Consider the following 19843-nt stretch of genomic DNA (forward strand, 5'->3'; position numbering starts at 1 on the left):
GGCCATTTGCTCTCATTTGTAAGGTTTTGGAGAAATTGTCACTAAGATAATACCAAAATCGCTCTCTTTTTCATTGCTGTGACTTGTATGGTGATTAAGAACATTGGGTGTTATTGCATGGTTTCTACTTCCACATAGTTAGATTTGTTTTCAAGTTGTTAAAGTTGGTTGCATTTCAAGTTGTTTAAGCAAGAGTAAAGTAGATGGATAGTTGTATGGTAGCATTGGTAGATGTTTGATAGGGATCAATACTAGACCACCAGGGTCCTAGCGACTGGTTGGGAAGCCTTGTGTGGTAAACTAGTGCATTTTCCTTTAAAGCATTGCATCTATAGAGGTGGAGCCACTGGTTAGCCTTCATTAGATTCGATCCCCATCCATTTGTCAACCTTCCATTCATAGGAGTAGGAGTAGAATAGTGAGCAGTTGGGTAGTCTAAGTTTAGAGAAGTAAATCAAGTATCAGAACACACCCATTCACCCTCCACCACCATCGCTTTCCCATCAACATCACCATTGATAGACACATCCTCCATCATCACCACCATCAACATTATCTGCCACCCGCATATTTCACAAACCCATCATCATCTCCATCATTCCACCGAAGTCCAAGTCATCCTTGAATGAACAACGTAAGGCCGCCTACGTGATTACCAGCGAATCATATCGATAAAATTGAGTGAGTATCCACAAATATAAGGAACATTGGAGTTATTCTCATATCCCATGAGCAATAACCTTTCAAGAGAGAAATTGTATATTTGATACTCCGTATTGGATATTTAATTACTAATAAGTTATGTCAGTGATACAAAACTCGCATCAACAAGGTGGAAGAGGGTTGGATTACAATAAAGGGCAAGAAATCCAAGACGTCTTTGCCCTCTTTTGACATGACTCTTCACTCTCACAATAGCAGGACTAAAAGAAAATCTTAATGATTTCTGATTGTGGGTGGTTGGGCTGGAATTTTCTCTAGTCCTTTCTTTGCTTTTTGGTTGTATGTTGATTTTTTTGTGCAATGTTTTTATCATTAATCAAAAACATTGAAAGACAAAAGTTACTCCATCTCCACTAAATTTACTTCATATAATTGCCAATACAAAACTTCAATTATATAAAATACTTAAATTTAACTCTTGGAAATTTCATTTTGCAATCAACGAAAAAATGTAATCAATTAATTGCTTCCATATATTGTAAAAACATTTTCTATAAGTAATATGTTCAAATTAATTTGTATTATTATAGTACAACCAATTCATTTAGATTACAAATAATCATCACTAATAAATGCAGTTTATACATTCCACATGTTTGTAGAGTCTCCTATATTATTCAAACTATACTTTTCTCAGTGTAATCAATGCACTTCATTTTGGTGCGAGTGCTGATGTGGTAACGTCAAAAAAAATAGCAGAACTTGTGATTTATGTTATTTTCAACTGACCTGTAATAATGATTAATCTTCAGCAATCAGAGAATTGAATGCTGGATCAAAATGCTAACGTAGCACTTCAGCATTCATTGATCCCTCCATGTTTCATAAGCTATAAGCTTGGTCGGCATACTGTTAGTTCGCAAAAAACTGAGTTCTCTAATCCAGCCTGCTAAAAACATGGATCTCTTTTGATGACAATTTCAGAGCACAAATGTCAAATTCACTATTTTATCCTCTGCTTGAATAAATGAAGAATCATACCCAACACTACTAACAGAAGTCCAATTAGAATAACTACAGGAGGAAAATGAATAGATTGCTTTACATATTTGGAACGCTTAAAGAATACAGAAATATAATCATGTATAAATTCTCAATGAACTCTCTGTATTCAGAGGTATGTATATCCGTACAATGCATCAGGCATTAGATTGCTGGACAGATGCCAGCTTACCTTAACTGGCATATGACATCTGACTTGATTTTTAAGAGCACAAAAATTCATTATGCATGGGACAGTACAAGATGGCAATTTGCAAAAGCTATTTACAAAAGTTATTCAATCTAGCATACATAACTCACACATACACAAGTTTTACTAAATATCTTCAGCACTGAAATCTGGTTCTGCTGGCTTTTGAAGCTTAATTACCGGGGTTGTTCTTTCTGGAAGCTGCAAATTACGTTGTCTATGAAAACGTAGTGCATTAGCAGCAAATCGAGATGCATATATAGTTGCTCCAAGGCTAGGAGAAGCATTTCCATTTCCTGAAAGAGCTGCTCGCAGTCGTTTTTCCTCTTTGCGGCGGATCTCTTCATTTTTCCTTCTACAGTATCGGCGCCATGCAGCTTGAATGAAACAAGCAGCCCAAGTGCGCCAATGTTGAGAATAGAAACGGAAAGTATGCTGAACCTGACGGCTGTGTAGACGCCTGAATTGACTTGCAACAAACTTCAAATCCTCTGCCCTCAGTGCAAATGCCTCTACCTCAGTCAAGGCTCTCACAGTTCTTGTAGAAGATGGAAGGTTTGCACCAGACTTGGGATCCAACGCCCATGTCAGTAGTTCCTCCCCACAGAAATCTCCTTGTTTAAGTAAACCCCGGTTGAAAAACCCAGTTCTTCCTCCATTTGTTGTGTCACTTTCTAAATGACCCCGAATAATGAAAAGCATCTCATCAACAGGATCTCCCTCTGTTACAATGTATGTGTGCTCTGTATAAAGAGATGGCTTGAGGCGTTCGCACATTGCATCCAAAAGTTGTTCATCCATACTCTCAAACAAAGGTACCTGAACAAATGCATACCAAAAACAACAGTTAATATTGAAGCAACAAAGGAGCAAGATCTATCCTACACAAGCACACACGCATACACATAATTTCTAGCAAAATATTTGAAGTGTCCAACTCACCCTCCTGACCAAATCCAAGCAAAGATGACGTTTTATATCACGTCTCAGATCCTTTGGCAGGTTATGAATTAAGGTCTCTTCATCTACCCCTCTTGTTTCCAACCACTTATACTGGTCATACCGGCGGACGCGTTCCCTGAGGTTTTCTGGAAGTAAACGATGGCGCATCCATTGCTCTGTATCTCCGCGTTTCACTCTCATTTCTTCTAACCTAACAGTCAAAGACTGCAGATATGTCTGCAACAACAAGACAATAACTCAACTTTTTAACATTAGAGTTCAACATTTTTTAATTGTAGTCATTAATCATTGTCTATCATCTTCCAAAGATCCCGCAATTTCTATTCATTTGAGATAGACATTGATATTCAAAGACAGCTGCATCATCATTGTGTCAGAAAACGAAGAAATCTACAGAGTTTTAGTTCCACTAGTGTCTATTATAGAAATAGCTACTTTGTGTGGAGAAAAAAATTCAGGATTTGAGTTACTGAACTAGATTTACATGCCTCCGTCCCAAAGATATATTCTGTAATATTGAAAACTGCTGTCAAAACATATCCATCTTATATTTTACTGTGCTTTCTCAAAATCTATTTCGTGTTTTTCTTGTTAGCAATGTCTACAACAGGCAGTTCTGATTATTGTCCCAGTATCTGAGCACTTCACCTATAGGGAGTGGACTACAACTAGGGGAAGATTGACAGTTTAAATTAGCGGTCACACTTAATGGAGTTTCCAAATGCAACAAACATATTTAGAAACACAAAAAATCAAAGCAAACATTAGTTGGGCCACATGGCATTAAGTCTCTTAAGAAAGCTTGCAAAGAATTATTTTCATGTGGCCAACATAAGGCTTCGGAAGCATCAAGTAATATAAATATAACTACAGACCATGACCACTGCCATCCCTGAAATGTTGAAGTTTACTGTGGGTATTTTGATTGATCTATGCAATCAGGAGACAGTACTGAAAATGATCCAAAACATCAAGATTTTACTATTGGTAAACTAATGAGAGTCGACTCACCTTCAAAAGTTTACTGTCTAGTACTGCCATGCACATTCTCAATTGCTGTGACCATTAAATGATACATACTAAGTGGAAGCACTTTTTTCAACTTAATATTCATCAAACTTATCATCATATATTCTCATAGTTAAATACATATCAAGCATCGCGGTTATTCCAAACTCATATTATCCCTGTAACTTTATTATTAGATTACGCAATCACTTTCAGGCATTTTCTTAATGAGAAACATAGTGTGATGCTACTTTGCATTGACTTGGTTATTCACTACAGAACTTGGAACTCAAATGGAAATATCAAGTATCAGAACCAAAGAGCATCTAAAGTTATGATGCCCTAGAGGATGTTTAGCACACATATTGGAAACTGCATAAGTGTGTTTGCTAATAGAGACTGACAATTTTCTCCTAGTTCTTATATGAAAAAATTTGTTGAGTTCAACAGTTGTGATCGAGGAATTGCTAGAGTTGGTTACAATGCGGCTTGTCATATTAAGAGAATAGGTTCTATTACTCTTGATGGTAAAACTAACACAGATGATGTTTACTTTGTTGACAGACTAAAACATAATCTTCTAAGTGTTGGACAATTGATTGACAAGGGATATCAATTACAGTTCACAAAGAAGACATGTATCATCAAGGAAAAGAATGGTAAGATGATTGGCACTGGCACGAGATCCAAAGGTAATGTTTTTCAGCTGAATCCTACAAAGATGACATGTTTGGTTGCTAAAGTTGGTAACAGTTGGTTATGGCATAGAAGGTTCTATCACATAAACTTTCATAATATTGTAAAAGAAAGCAGTACATTTGTTGTTAGAGACTTGCCAAAAATTGTAAAGCCTACTAATGTTGTGTGCAAAATATGTGTTATGGCTAAGCAGAAGAAAATCTCTTTTCCTTTACTACAACAACAAAGTTGGAGATTGTTCACACAGATTTGAGTGGTCCTACAAAGACAAGAGGATTCTACGGTGAAAGGTACTTCATAATTATTGTTGATGACTTTACTAGGACGGTGTGGGTAGCGTTCCTTAGAGAAAAGTTTGAAGCATTTGAGAAGCTTAAGTTGTTCAAGAATAGAATTGAGAATGAGTCTGGATTAAAGATTAAGTGTTTAAGATCTGATAGAGGTGGAGAGTTTACCTCGAATGACTTTAATACTTTTTGTGAAGTGAATGGTATTAAAAGACAGCTATCAGCTCCTAGAACACTTGAGCAAAATGGTATAGCTGAGAGAAGAAACAAGTTTGTAACAAAAGCAACGAGAGCTATGATGTTTGAGAATGATGTATCGAAGACATTCTAGAGAGAAGCAGTTACTACAGCAGTGTATACAATGAAAGAGTGCAGATCAGAATTGAAGCAATGAGAATGTTCTTGGTTTATGCAGCAAACAAGAAGTTCAAAGTGTATCAGATGGATGTAAAGTCAGCATTTCTGAATGGAGAATTCGAAGAAGTATACATTGAGCAGCCTAAAGGATTTCCTTTGACAGAAGGTGGAGATATGGTATGCAAGTTGAAGAAAGCATTGTATGGATTAAAGCAAGCACCTAGAACCCTGTATGCGAGGTTGGACAAGTATTTATAAAATTTGGGATTTGCTAAAGGTATTGCAAATAGTAATTTGTATCTAAAAGAAATTGAGAATGGTTTGTTGACTATTGTAATATTTGTGGATATAATCTTTGGAGGCGATGATGAGGGAAGTGATAAATTTGTTGATGAAATGGAGAAGGAATTTGAAATGAGCATGATTGGTGAGATGAAGTATTTCTTGGTTTTGCAGATTGTGCAGAACAGTGAAGGTATTTTCATGTCTCAAACTATGTATTTGAAAGACTTATTGAAGAGATTTGGTTTAGAAAGTTGTAAGCATATTGGTACACCTATGATAGCTGGTCATAAGTTATCTAGCAAAGATGAGACACCTACTCTTGAGCAAAAGAAGTGCAGATCCATGATTGGAGGTCTGCAATATTTAACTCACACAAGACCAGATATAGCAAATGCAGTTGGCATTGTTGCAAGATTTCAAGTTGATCATAAGGAATCACATTATGCAGCAGTAAAAAGGATTTTTAGATATTTGAAGGGTACACCTAATTTTGGGTTGTGGTATGACAAATCAAATGACTTTACTCTATGTGCATATACTAATGCGGATTGGGCAAGCCGTATGGATGACAAAAAGAGTACATATGGTGGAGCATTTTTCTTTGGAGGAAGATTGATTTCTTGGCTAAGCAAGAAACAAGATTGTATCTCATGGAGTACAGCATAAGCAAAGTATGTAGTAGCAGCAAACAATTGCAATCAAATCATGTGGATGAAACAGATGTTGAAAGATATTGGGATAACATTTTTAGAACATGTTATCATACATTGTGATAACACAAGTATAGTGTGTGTCTAAGAATCCTATGCTACATTCTAAGACGAAGCGCATATCTATCAAGTATCATGTTTTGAGAGAGAAAGTTGCAGAGAAAGAGATCAAACTAGAATATGTGAATACATAGGAGCAAATTGTGGATATATTTACAAAGCCTTTGCTTGAGGATACATTTCACTATTTGAGAGGTATGCTTGGGGTTATGCCCCTGCCTACTGCAGAGTAAATGATGCAAATATTGCATCAGTCCAGTGATAGAGAGCACTATTGTTTATCTAGACTTAATGTTGATGCTTCCTTTATGGGGGAGTATCTGTGATTGAGCTAAGTCATAAATGACTCTTGGTGGCCAGTATTGAACTGTGTCTTTAGACATGAGTTGGTTGAAGACATTAAGTAGCAGATTGACATAATGATGCCATTGTCATTGATGTCAATGGGGAAGAAAATGCATGAAAAACATCTCCTAAGAATGGGAAAGAGTACTGAAGAAAAGATTGATGTCAATAGGGAAGTATATAAATGGAGAGCAACAACACTGATGAAGAGTTGTTCCAAAGAGATTCAGATTTGATTGATGAAGAGGATTTGAAAAGATGAGAGCAACAGAAACAACAGGGTTACATTTGGTATTCTTGGAAACTAGATGTTCTTCATCTATGTAATGAGAGATTAATAGCATGAATGGTGATGATATTCCTATGGGGGAGTATTCTAGCATTGGTGGAACATTGGAGAGATTGATAGCATGATTGTGTGTTGCATTCATGATTGTATTTGTCATTGATGTCATCATGCTCTGAAGATTGGCAGAGTAGCAAACAGTGATCGAGAATTGAAGATGAGGTCAACCGCAATTAGGGACATGTTCCACAAAATATCTTGATTTAGTAGTTAAGTGTGTATGCAGAAAGGCAAAGACTTGTAGTAGTTATTTGAGATATACAAAAGACAGTTTACAGGTAGAGTTTCTGAGTTAGACAGAGATAGAAAGCATCCTGATGATGACATTAGTGAATGCGCAAAGTCCGAGGTCGCACGTGTGAGAAGTTGTTAATACTGTGAGTCGACAGTGTTATGTAATTATGAAAATGTAATGTAATGTATTATCTTAATCAGGTCCTATTGTAATAGTAATTGGGAAAGGCTCAAGGCTGACTCAATGGATTATTTTAAGGATTTGGTATAAAGGAAAGTTATTTTTTTCTGGAGATGAAGAATGTGATATGCAAATGTGAAGTGTGTATGCGATAAGTGAAGAAGATTAGTAAATGCGAGTAAGTGATCAAAGGGATTATTGTGATGCAAGTTTTCAAATCTAGTATTGAGATCTGAGAAGTGTTTGGTGCGGAAAAGGCACAGTAACAGGACAGAGCAAGAGTTTGAGTTGCTGAGATCAATTGTAATTTCTATTATTCTGTAAGGAATAATACAAAGGCCAATAGGATAGTGAGTTCGATGGTCTTGCCCCTGAAGTCGTTTGGACAATGGGCCCTTCTACCTTCTACAGCTCCTAATAGGGTTGGAATCTCCTCACAGAGATTCAAAGTCACCTAACAGGAGCTGATATGTACTGAACGTAATTCATTGGCTCCTAACAAAGTCCGTCCTCTTACAAAGAACTTATATATTAGTACATCAATTTGTGGATACCATCCCCATCGAGGTTTCCCTCTGATCAAGGGTTTCCCTAATTAACATATCTAGTGTTATTGTATATGTATATCTTCTTATGATTGTTGTTTATATTGGTCACATGTTTGAGGTTTAATAAGGTTAATAAAAGCTGTATTGATTTGATAATTGATTCACACCCCCCCCCCCCCCTCTCAGTTATCTTGGTGGACTTTACTTTCTACCACTTTTGACTGTACCAAATTCATCAATGCTGCTCCAAAATTTGGGATGTCAACAAATCCTAGAACCAAAGTTGCACTGCTCTAGGAAGGGATCTACATCCTCCATCACACCTACTAACTCTAGCCCAAATGGTTAATCTAATCCTCTAAAAGTTCCTAACTCAAAGCAACTTCCTTGTTCAACCCTTGTAAATTCTCTTATTACTTCACAACAATTTCTAAACAACACGGAGCAAATAGCCCAAGCCACGCTTGACATGGGCAACACAATGTAGAATGTGAAATTTTTGCATTTTCCACTTAGCTTATAATAGTCAGCCAAAATTAATAAGTGTGATTGAAATAATTGAGCCCTTGCAAGCAAAAAAGGGATGTTTTGCCCTTACATTACCCAAAGACATGAAAATCTATTACCTAACAATCAAAGATGATAATGAAATTACAGCAACATTCAGGGTTTTACATTTATATTTTGCATGATCTTGATGGCATGAAGAACCACTACTGATTGTCATCATCTATATTGATGGATTCTCACCATCGCTATAATAATCCATCATAGTTGGTCTCATCTAAGGAGCGTAAGTCCATATTCTTCAGCTTTATTTCCTTCCCATAAGCTTCTAACTCTGTTTGCACTCTGAAGCATTTGTGTTTCCAATACCCCTACTCCATTCTTATAGCTTGACCTCTAACTAGGTGTCATTTATCATACAAGAACTCAAAAAAATAAAAAGCAAATTAAAAATTCTTCATGATTTGATCCACATGAGTTAGTGCGAAGATAAAACTTTAACAAAATTGCAGTTCTTTTCACTCTTGGTGCCTCAAACTGTCCAAAATGGCTTATAAAGCCCTAGCGTAGATCCACAAGACTCAATATAGGTCCTCTTACCACCCCAATAGATTATGGAAACCCAATGATAGGCCAATCCCTGCTCAACAACCTGTTACCTAAGAAGGGGACATTACATCATCACATACAACATGTTGAGTGAACTTACACTACTTGAACCACAATCAAGCACTTCTTTGGAGATCCATTTGAACCTTCATGCCTTTGGAGTTTGTGCAGCATGAGTCATTATCTACACTCTTGTTATTGGTCATCCTAGATATTACTTGATGTATAATTGATGTACATTTATACAATGCCTATTGTTGTGTTTGATAGTATTGGTTATGTGTCGGTGTATTAATTGTCGTAAAAGTATCAATTGGCATTTGTACTTATGTGATCGATGTATGTGACCAAATTAGCTTCTATTTGATGATGTCATTGTGTCTTTAAGCTTTATTCAATTATGGATGCATGAAACAAGTTTACATCCTTTAAAATCTCTAAATTTGAAGAGTTTTTTCTCACTTTGCCAGGTCACAAGTCGAGTTGGCCTTGCCGAGTTCACGTATGTGAACTTTGGTATTATCAATCATCATCCTTCTTCCATCAATCATTAAACCCTCAAGAAATCAAGCAAGCAATCAATCAGAAAATCAAGCAGACAATCAAACCCATATAAATCATCACTTCATGTTGGGACCAAGAAAGCATGCAATTCAAAAATCAAGCATCACTGCATCAAATCAAAATTCATTAAGACATCATCCAACAATATATCAATCTAACATTCATTATATTGTCACTCTTCAATCATCTTGTTGTTGGTTCTAGATACGATTGTGTGTCCAAAAGCAACAACAAGACAATGGGATTGTGGAAATTTGTAAGCATTAACTCTTCAATCATCCAATCACAATTACTTATTCATAACTCACCAATATGGTGAATCATCAAATAAAACGAATGCATTCAATCATTCAACAATCAAATGCACAAGCAATGATTTCCAAGGCACACATCAACCTTCCTAAAGAAGAAATCATACACAAAAAATCATCAAGTAAAAGCAATTACATCCATCGCTCAAGAAGAGAACATTCTGATAAAGCTTGGGAAGTCGCTGACCTCTATTTATTTCAGAGCATCTAACACTCTAATAATTGCTTTGTGATATACATATTGTCTATGCTTTATTTGCCAGCATTTATCCCTTAATAAAATGCACATGTTTGTTAATAAACTTGTTGTAAACCACCATCATCTAGGAAAGGAAGGAGGTGTGAGGAAGAGGAGAAAGTATAACATTTCCATCTAGGTAGGCCACCTTGGGTGGATGTCCACGTTGTCTACCACTAGGGTCATTAGGGAAAAAATCCTCTCTTGGTCTTAGATAGGATAATCAAGAAACCCCCCTATTACAATCTCCTCTGTGACTCTACGTGGACTATAGACCTGAAGGGATGAGGTGTGGATAGGGAAAACAGATACAAGCACCCCACTAGGTTGACTACCCTGAGTGGATGTCCATATAGAATGTCGCTCTTGGGCTTAGTGCAGAATGAACTTTTGGCAGATCTATCATGTTTCTTCCTTCAAACACAGTGTGTTGAATAGTAGGAACTGATACAAATATTGTATATATATTGATTCAAATATATTACTTGTTATTATGTAGCCCTAATAATTGGAAGAGTGTGTGTGTGTGTGTGTGTGTGTGTGTGTGTGTGATAGAGAGAGAGAGAGAGTCCTTGGTTATGGTTGCAGGGTCTAAATCCAAGCTCATATTTTCTAAAGGAGATATTTTACTTACTAAAGATATGATCCTAATCCTAACTTGCAGCAGTTGTGATTCAAGACCAAATTCTATGGTGAATCTGGAAAGGGGACATTACAGTTTGGCTTCTCATCCTTCCCACTCATGCTTAAAAGCTACCCTAATGATCAAATGGTTCAACTGGAGTTTCGCAGACAAGTGCTCAAAGTTCATTTCATGATGAGGGATAGGAATGAGAAAACAGTAAATTTCCTTATTCAGCTCACTTTCTATAAATGCAAGAAAGCCCTTGATTCAAAAGGCATAGGTGTGTAGTCAGCTAAATTCGAACTGAGGTTATTCTTTAAAAAAATGCACATACAATCTAAGAGGTGACCTATATGAGAGGTTGGGGGTTCATTTTTTACATGAACCAAATTGAAGAGTTTTCAGCAACCTGTGAAGATGAGTACAAGGTGAGCTAAAGAGATTATGGCTTACCAACTATAAAGAGAATAATTGATTTCATTGTTAAAGAAGCACCTAAGGACATTTCAAAATTCGAAGATTGTCACCTTGCTTCATAGCACGAAATTTAGAACAGCTACCAGTAATCACTGTGAATCAGAATGCCAAGGAGAGTACTTCTATTACTAACAGGAACAAATTGCTTGCAAATAGAACTATAATATTTTTACAAGCAAAAAGGTCACGAAAAGGCAGAATTCAGTAGGTTCCACAATATCTTCGAGACAAAGTTGCACACTTCGTTTTGCATCCAAATCAGCACGAATTGTTAGTAGTAAAGATCAAGAGGAAGAAGAGAATCACCTTCCTCAAACTGCTAGTGCTTCGAATACAATTCTGATGATCTTGAAGTTTAAAACCAGGAAGAGCACAATATCCCCTCATCATTAACATGGTATAGAACGTGAGGTTGTAGCATCTATTCCCACTTGATGGTTCTTATCAGGTCAATTTTGCAGAGCTTCTTTCAAATCCTTCAAAGCCAGAATAAAAAATGCCAAAGATGCAATCTAGTGGGAAAAAGAATAGAAATGTATCACTTGGTCTTGGAAAGCTATTCCTCTCAAGGAGAAAGTAACGTGAAATTTAGTCAATATATTTTCAGGTGATTGAGACTAATTGGGCCAAGAACACAACAAGATAATTTTAATCTCTTAGAAGTAGTTTCCAGAAATCTTAGGAAATCTCATGGAAGTGGAAGATAGAACTGCCTCAATAGCTGAAAACAAGCGACTCAAGTAGTTCATAGCTTGCCTCCAGCCTACACTGACATCTATAAATTTCATACTAAATTTTAGCAGTCTATGGATCACCAAAGGTGACTGGATCAGCTGATTGCATATGGAAAGAGTTCACAAAAATGGATAGGAAAATTAGTCAACGAGACTCAAACTTGCTTGATAAGTTTTATGCCTTCTTTCCCAAGTTGGGGCTTATAAGCTGGAGATTTCAGAGATGTCCCATGTGATTAATTGAGATGGGAGTTGTGGCAAGTGTCGAGGACCATACATTCATTTGCTCACATTAATACAAGATTTTGACTCAGCTTCATGATAAGGCCATCACTGTATTAGGAGGCCTAAAGGCAAGGTTAGATGAAATAAGGCAGCAAGAAGCCTCTTTAATGACATCCCTCTTTGAGCATGGTGAAGTGGCGATTGAATTTTAGAGGCTAATGATAGAGAAACTTGGGAAAGCTCAACAGGATGAAAACATAGACGATTTGTCTGCCCTTGCAATGAATATTTAGGATGGTGAAGACAAGCTGCCAAAGATTGTTCCACTAATCACATACAGAAGCCTCAGAAAAACCATCAATACAATTCTAGAATCAAAGTAAAAGTTGGAGCTAAAGTAAAAGCCAAAAAAAAAGGTATAGATCAAAGTCATGGTTGGTAACGAAGGACTTTTTACATCTAACCAACTTCATTGAGACAATTTATAAAGGATCCACAGGTTCAATTTGTCAAGCAACTTTCTCTTTTCAAAGAGGCACCATTGATATTTTCAACCAAACTGGAAAAGAGATTCCAAACAAGGGAAGCTTTCATTCTAAGATATGGTCTAAAGACTTCTTCACCAAAGCAAAAAAGATAAGATATGCATACAAAATTCAAACACAATATCCATGGTATTAAAGAATTACTCAATGATGGAAGTGAACCAAACAACATCAACATAAAGGATTGAAGCAAAGAACAGATGTATTGCCACCTTCCACATAGTTGCTCCAACAGGACTTATTAGCCTATTCAATTTTTGAAGGCTGTAATCAAATTAAGGGAATTAATTAACTTGATTGTTTTATATATCCCTCAAAAGGAAAATCGTAAGGGTAATATTATTTAATTCATTTAATAATGTATTAAAATGGCTTATAGGGTAAGTAAGTGAGAATTTAATAAAGTCACTTTTTTATTATTTCCCTCAAGTTCAAATTTAAAATAGAAAGAAGGGGAAAATCAGAAGGTCAAAAAGAGGGAAATTGGGCTTTATTCATGATATGCTTGGGTAACTTCTCATACTGATTAGGAGAGCTTCATGAAGCTTGAGCCCTAGGCCAAAATTCCTTAAGGGTTTGTTGATTTTGGTAATGCGACTATATGCCTCAGCCAGAGTTGGAGGTATCATCCAAGTATCTCACATTGCATTTACAGTGTATGTCAAATATGTGAAGTCTCCTGTGGAGACAAATTTGCAGGCGGTTCTATGTTTATTGTTGGATTTATGAGTCATGGATGTTTGTCAATGGGTACCATTTTAATGGTTGGAAAAGTCTCATTTTAAAGATACAGTTGACATGCAGTATATTTAATATTAGCCACTTTCTCCATGTGAGGAAAGAAAGATTAAAATTAACTTTATATCGACTAAATAAGGGACATTTGTGTTATCAAGTTGCAAATTTTCCTTTGGTTTTTTGCTTTCATCAGGAGTAATATAGACAAATAAGAAAGTTAGTGAAGCTCTAATTTTTTATCTCATTGCCGCAAATATAGCTGTGGCATTTCTAAGCAATTGGTGACTCTTATTTTTTGCAGACATAATAAGGATTATCGTTGGGCAATATATTCTCTTTGGCACTTCTATTTCTTCATATCGCGAGTCTCCTACTATAATGTGATTCCACTGGTTTGTCACAAGTTCGTGTAATGTCCCCATTTCTGCCCACATCAAAGTTTTAAGGATTAGCCTATTATTGTGATCCTCGTAGGTTAATTATTGTGGATAGAGGTTCTTCTAAGCAGTGGCTTGGCTTAGGAGGGTCTTGTCTTCTCCACAATCCAGTAAGGTACAAGTTGGTCTTTGTTTGGCTCAGATTGGACTTCGTTTGGGCTTAGTTTTGTGTACTTACTATTTGTGGTAAGCTGCATGTTGATTGAGATGGACTCTTTCTATTTTTGGAAAGTGCATTTGGACATATGGAGAAATAATAGGTATAACTCTATTTCAAACGACATATTCAAATGATGAGTATTTTGGAGTTGTTATATTTCTAGTGGCCAAATAATTATTAATTTATTAAATGACTTATTTAAAAAGTTATAATTTCACTTGAGAGTTGAGTTATCGTTGGAAAGAGTCATTTATTAATTAGTTAAGCCAAGTCAAGTGAAAGAATCTAATGGAAGCTTCTAATTAATGTTGTGTGGTGAAGCTTCTTGAGTGAAGTTACATTTTGGCAACAAGAAGGGCATCTAGAGGTTAAAAATACAAGTCCATTTGTTGAGAAAAGTATGCTTGGATATTTATTCTCTTTGTTGCCTTTGTCGCTTTTTCTAAGGTTCTGAATTTCGATGCCCTAGCTGAGGAATAAGGGTTTGGAGCTGAGAAGTGTTGGGTAATTCACAGCTGAAGTATTGTGAATTCTTTACCTGCAGATCGTTTGAAATCACTGCTGAGGTATAGTGGTTTGGCAAATTGTTTGGAATCTTCTATTACTATATTTACTGTAGCTAGGAAGATTTTGTGTGCTGAAGAGTTTAGTGTTTGAGATCATTGACTTGCATGATCAATTATATCAATTGTTGGGTGAAGGATTTATGCTGCAAATTGGAATTATGTAATTGTGGGTTGAAAGCCCTATCGGGCTGTTTTATTATATCCTTGGCTGGACGTTATTCCTGCAATTTCCTGTGTATGTTCATCTGCACAACTGGGTGCCTGGCTACTGAAGATTGGGGTATCCTAAATACTGATTTTTGGGCGGCAATAAATGGTGATCAGCATGCCTGTTCTGAGCAGTAAATTCTCTGCCATTCAATCTGCTTAAGACTGCCTGCTATCATTTTAATAGGCCTGGTGTTAGCGTGCAAGCTGGGCAAATGTCCTCCTTGCCAATAACAGTGACTGTGTGAGGGAATTATCAATAAATGTGTGCATTCTCAGTCTGCTGCGATTTGGAGCTGCTTATCCAAAATCAGGTTCCTTGTTTAAATTTTTATTGTGAAGATAAATAAAATATTTATAGGCCGCAAACTGGTTGAAGTTGTGTACTGCTGCAAGTGGCATTGTCTCCAAATTTCCTTGCATATTGAATAACATTTTGCTTGGTCATGAGCAATTGAGATGTACTAATCATAGCATTGAAATAAAATCATTAGTGGTGGAACAATAATACATGTTGTCTTTATTGCAAGTCTGAGAATATTTTGATGGTTAGTTAGCTTAGCTGGTTGTGAAAGTTTATTATATTTGCATATGTCAGTATTCTGTAAGAAATTTTGAATAAACTTATTTTCAGCAACAAGAGCCATTTGGGGGTTATTACAGTTCGGAGGTGTGACACATCACAAGCCGTTTTAGTGATTCCCATTTCTTGGCATGAATGATCCTTGGAATATCGTGGACCATCCATCTGGTGAAGACACTTTCTAGTGACAGGTATTAACTCTTTTGTCTAGGCACATACCTCTGTCATCGAGTTATTCCCTTGCTGTAAGAGTTTGCTAGGCTGAGTTGATGAAAATGATGCCGAAACCCTGGCACTTTCTCAAATGTGAGCATTTAATGCTTTCATCAGTTCATCCTCCATGATGTTGACTGCTAAGCATAAATATATTAAGGTGCAACCTGTCTATGTTGTTCTCTGTAGTTTTTCTTCCACCCGTGTATGAACAACTGTAATTTTTTCAAGACAATTGTCTTTTCTATATTGAATATTGCAGAAATGAATTTTATCATATTCCTCACATCTGTTACTAATTATTACAAATCTGTGCTCTTCCTCTGCTATACATTCATGAAGGTCAATGAAAACTATGAAAGATAACATAAACACAGAAAATATCTCTTATACACACACATCCGAAGCCATTCATTCAGCAGTAAGAGTTAATGCATAGCAGCAAAGTGTGTTCTTTAGATAAGATAAGATTATTAATGTCCACGAAAAACCAACAAGGTTTATGGGACTGAGCATACAAACAGAAGAGCCAGCCAAAGCAGAAGCACCAAACGGTGACTGAGAAGAAACAAAAGCCAGAAACAAAACAAGAAAGAAGACAAGGTAAGGACTAAGGGTCCTTCCTTGTCACAAAGAAATCAGTAAGAGGGGTAAACCCGTAAACGATCCACAGTCTTAGAATGCCATTTAGAACCACTGTAGGATTGTCGCTGCCTGGAAAGAGTGGTGCACTGATAAAACTTTCAAGTGCACAATGAGTAGGGTCTCTACAAGAGAGACTTTAGTGGTGACACTAACTTACAACTTACCTTAAGTCTCTAGAAGGGTTGAGAATTCTAACATGTTAGAAAGTGCTAAGAAAGCACCCAGAGGTCCAAATTAGAGCTTCTCAAAGAGAAAGTTCCAATCACTAAATTCACCTCAAAGACTAATCATGATTCCAGCAACTAGTATTGATTTAAAGCAAAAAGTTGCCTAAATTACTGCTGATATATATTTGGAGATCCAATGAGGCATCATAAGACATGAAACTATTTGGATAGTGAATGGACAGACAGATTGAGTGTGTTAGTTGCATTCATTTACAACCATCCTGAAAAGGTAGCCATAATTTGGCACATGGATATCGAGCTAAAAATATATATATATGTGGGAAAAGTTGAGGACAATGTTTGAGTTTAGAGTCTAGACCCCTTCAAAAATATAGCAAGGTTGTTGTATAAGTATGTAGGACTAGAGATGTGAAGCATAAGAATGTAGGAGCATACAATCATGACTCATGGAACTACTTGGAATATCAAAGCAAGGACCTATAGATGAACTAAAGAAATATTAGTTGATATCATCCTAAGAAAAGAAAAATGAGGCATATGCCACCTTTCCTACAAGGAGGCATACGATAGAGAGATGGACATTTGAATCAAATGCTAGATGGTCTTATGATCTCAATGTAGGAAAGAAGAGGATGTTGACTCAGATGCAAGCAACAATAGTGAATTAGGAATGTTTCAAGCTCTAAGAAGAGATGCTACAAATGTTTCACTCACTCAAAGTTGAGACTATCAAAGAGCCAAGGGAATTATGGTGTATGAAGTGCAAGATAGTAAATGACACCTAAAATATGTTTTTTGTGAGATTTGCTAAATATTAAGGATTGCATGTACGATTTGAAGAATAAAATACACAAGTACTTTTACTCAAATGGGGTAAGGCAACCCCACCAACTGCACCTCTAGAGCCATGAAATAATGAAGGCATATCTCCAAGCAACTATTACAATCATAGGATTTATAAAGGTTATGAATGCCAAAATAATAGTAGAGGTCTGTCCAAGTTCAAATATGATAAGAATCCATGGGTTGGCCAATCATGCAAGATCAAGAGTAAAAGAATGGGGACACTTCAAAACAACTAACAAATAACTCAAAGTAGTAAAAGAAGGCTCCATAAATGGTGTGGACCCAAAAACCATGACAAGAAAATTTGTCCAGAGCAAACATCAAGTATGAAAATCGACAAGATTGATGTGAAAGGATGCAATGGTCTTAACATGAGCCCAAGCAAGAAGAATTGTGTACCCCAACCCTCATACAAAAAAGGAAGACATTGCAAAGTAAGACCCAATGTGGAGCATGCTATGAAAAATGAATATTGCCACTCAACTAAACATGCAAGTATACTAATGAACCAATTGGAATCAAATAAAATTATTGCAAGAACCTCAAAGTAGTGGATTTATGCATAGTATTCCCAAACTTAGGAATGCAATACCTCATAGTTTTCCTGAGAAAGATAAAATAGTGCATTCTCCCACCAATTTAGCATCTCAAATGGGGAATAATACAAACCTAATAAATGCAACTCTATTGTTTGGACACCAACCACTGTATGTATGTAAATCCTCATAAAAAAACTAACAAGTACAATTATTGATGGTGTTTCTGGAGTGAATGAACTCAAGAAGATACTCGGTATAGCTTGAGCAAGCCATTTATTTGGCTTCCAACCTTTTAAATGGTGGGATTGAAACAACAAGAAGTCTTTGGAGTTTTGATGGTGTGGAAGGTAATAAATAAAAAACAAAGCATTTTTTTAGTAAACTTTGTTGTCATCTCATTACATAAGTAGGCATATGATGCATTGTTGGGTAGCAGTTGGTTGGTAGCAACCAAAGTCAATCATAAAGAGAAAATTAACAAAATCTTGATTAGAAATAAAGGCCAAAATATATGATCGCTTTGAAGAATCACATGAAGCAGTTTACTTGGATTTGTCAAATTCAAACTTTGAACAAGTGTAGGCAAAGAAGAGAGGTAACTAGCCCATCGAGCTGAATGTTAAAGGAATCCAGTAACTATGTTGATGTTTCAAAGATTGAACAAGTTTCCTCAATGGAATATTTTGTTGACAAATGCATAAAAATAAAGCATTTCTACCTAACTACAACTTTATTGGAAACAATGGAGATTAATGAAGATGAACAAGTAGCAAGAGATGATAGTTAACAAATATTGGAACTTCTGAAAATTCAACAGATTTGGGAGAATGATTCAATGCAATTGGAAAAGTTGGAGAGTACAAATGTGAAGAACATTGTGAGTGGTTCAAAAGCAAAAGTTCCAAGCATTAAAGCAATTCATAGGATTGACTTGGACAACTTCACATTCTAGCCATGTCTGGGAAATCGAATTAGCTGAAGTACAAGATAATATGCACGGTACAATTAGAACTAAAAAAGTAGGAAAAATGGTTTTGAACTTTATTAAAAGTTGTTACCCTAAAAAATGCTATAAAGGACACTATCCTTGTTATTTGTCAAATCATTTAACTCAAAGTAATTTGAACACTGTACTACCAACTTCTGCAACCATACTTCAAGCATACTCCAGTATTGATTTGGCTTCAAACTCCATTTTCATATGGATTACTACCGAATTTTGGGTAGACCCCACAACCACCATAGGGGGAGTTAAAACATAGCCATACACTCTCCTATCATAATTTACGAAAATCTACATGCTATTGTATGATTCTCCAGTAATCCTTCATTCACTGTACTGATTTATACAAAATCTTAGGTTCCTCTAAAAGAAAATTCTGTGGTAGAATTCACTATTGCGCCATTTCCATGAGTACAACACTTTATTGTATAGTCTAAAGCCTGTTTGGTGCACTCCACCATAAACTAAATTCATATTGTAAACTGCACACAACCATATCCAACTTCTTATATCATATGTTTTGCATATGGAGGTGTGCCTATTCCAGCCATATGGTTCTACTGCAGTGTCCTTCATATACTCTATAAAGTTTGCTACCATACACTCTTCTCAAGAATTTTCTATCAAACAACTTCTTGATGAAATATCTTCTACCATAAAATCTGAACAGTCAAAATTCCTTACCATAATAAAATGCTATTTAGCATTTATGATTGTATGACCTAACAACATTAAGCACTCTTGCTAAATCTCCTGTTGCATGGTCCCATACCTTGATGTTGACACTTGACACCATACATTTATAGACCACCATACACCATCATCTTTCTAAATCTGTTGCTAGATCTCTAGTTGCATGGTACAAATAACTTGATGTTGACACCAGACATTTATAGTCCCCCATACACCATCATCTAGCCAAAGCATGCTACTAATTTGCAGCTA

General features: G+C 36.2%; 1 protein-coding gene across 2 annotated transcripts in view; it reads right to left on the reverse strand.

Annotated features, from left to right (window-relative positions):
- Positions 1-1747: 1747 nt before the first annotated feature.
- The window catches only part of LOC149548287 (putative cyclic nucleotide-gated ion channel 5), a 138751-nt gene continuing 120655 nt past the window's right edge, over positions 1748-19843 (reverse strand). For both annotated transcript variants that reach the window (XM_089792348.1, XM_089792349.1), the window contains exons 7-8: positions 2858-3094; positions 1748-2734 (exon numbers count right to left, since the gene is read on the reverse strand). In XM_089792348.1, coding sequence (XP_089648474.1) covers positions 2042-2734; positions 2858-3094 — 930 coding nt within the window. In that variant the 3' untranslated portion in view covers positions 1748-2041. The remainder of the gene's footprint in view (positions 2735-2857; positions 3095-19843) is intronic.

The sequence above is a fragment of the Cupressus sempervirens genome, chromosome 7 (genome assembly GCF_028749045.1).
Source record: "Cupressus sempervirens isolate cs-2001-9-10 chromosome 7, ASM2874904v1, whole genome shotgun sequence".
Classification (NCBI taxonomy): Eukaryota; Viridiplantae; Streptophyta; class Pinopsida; order Cupressales; family Cupressaceae; genus Cupressus; species Cupressus sempervirens.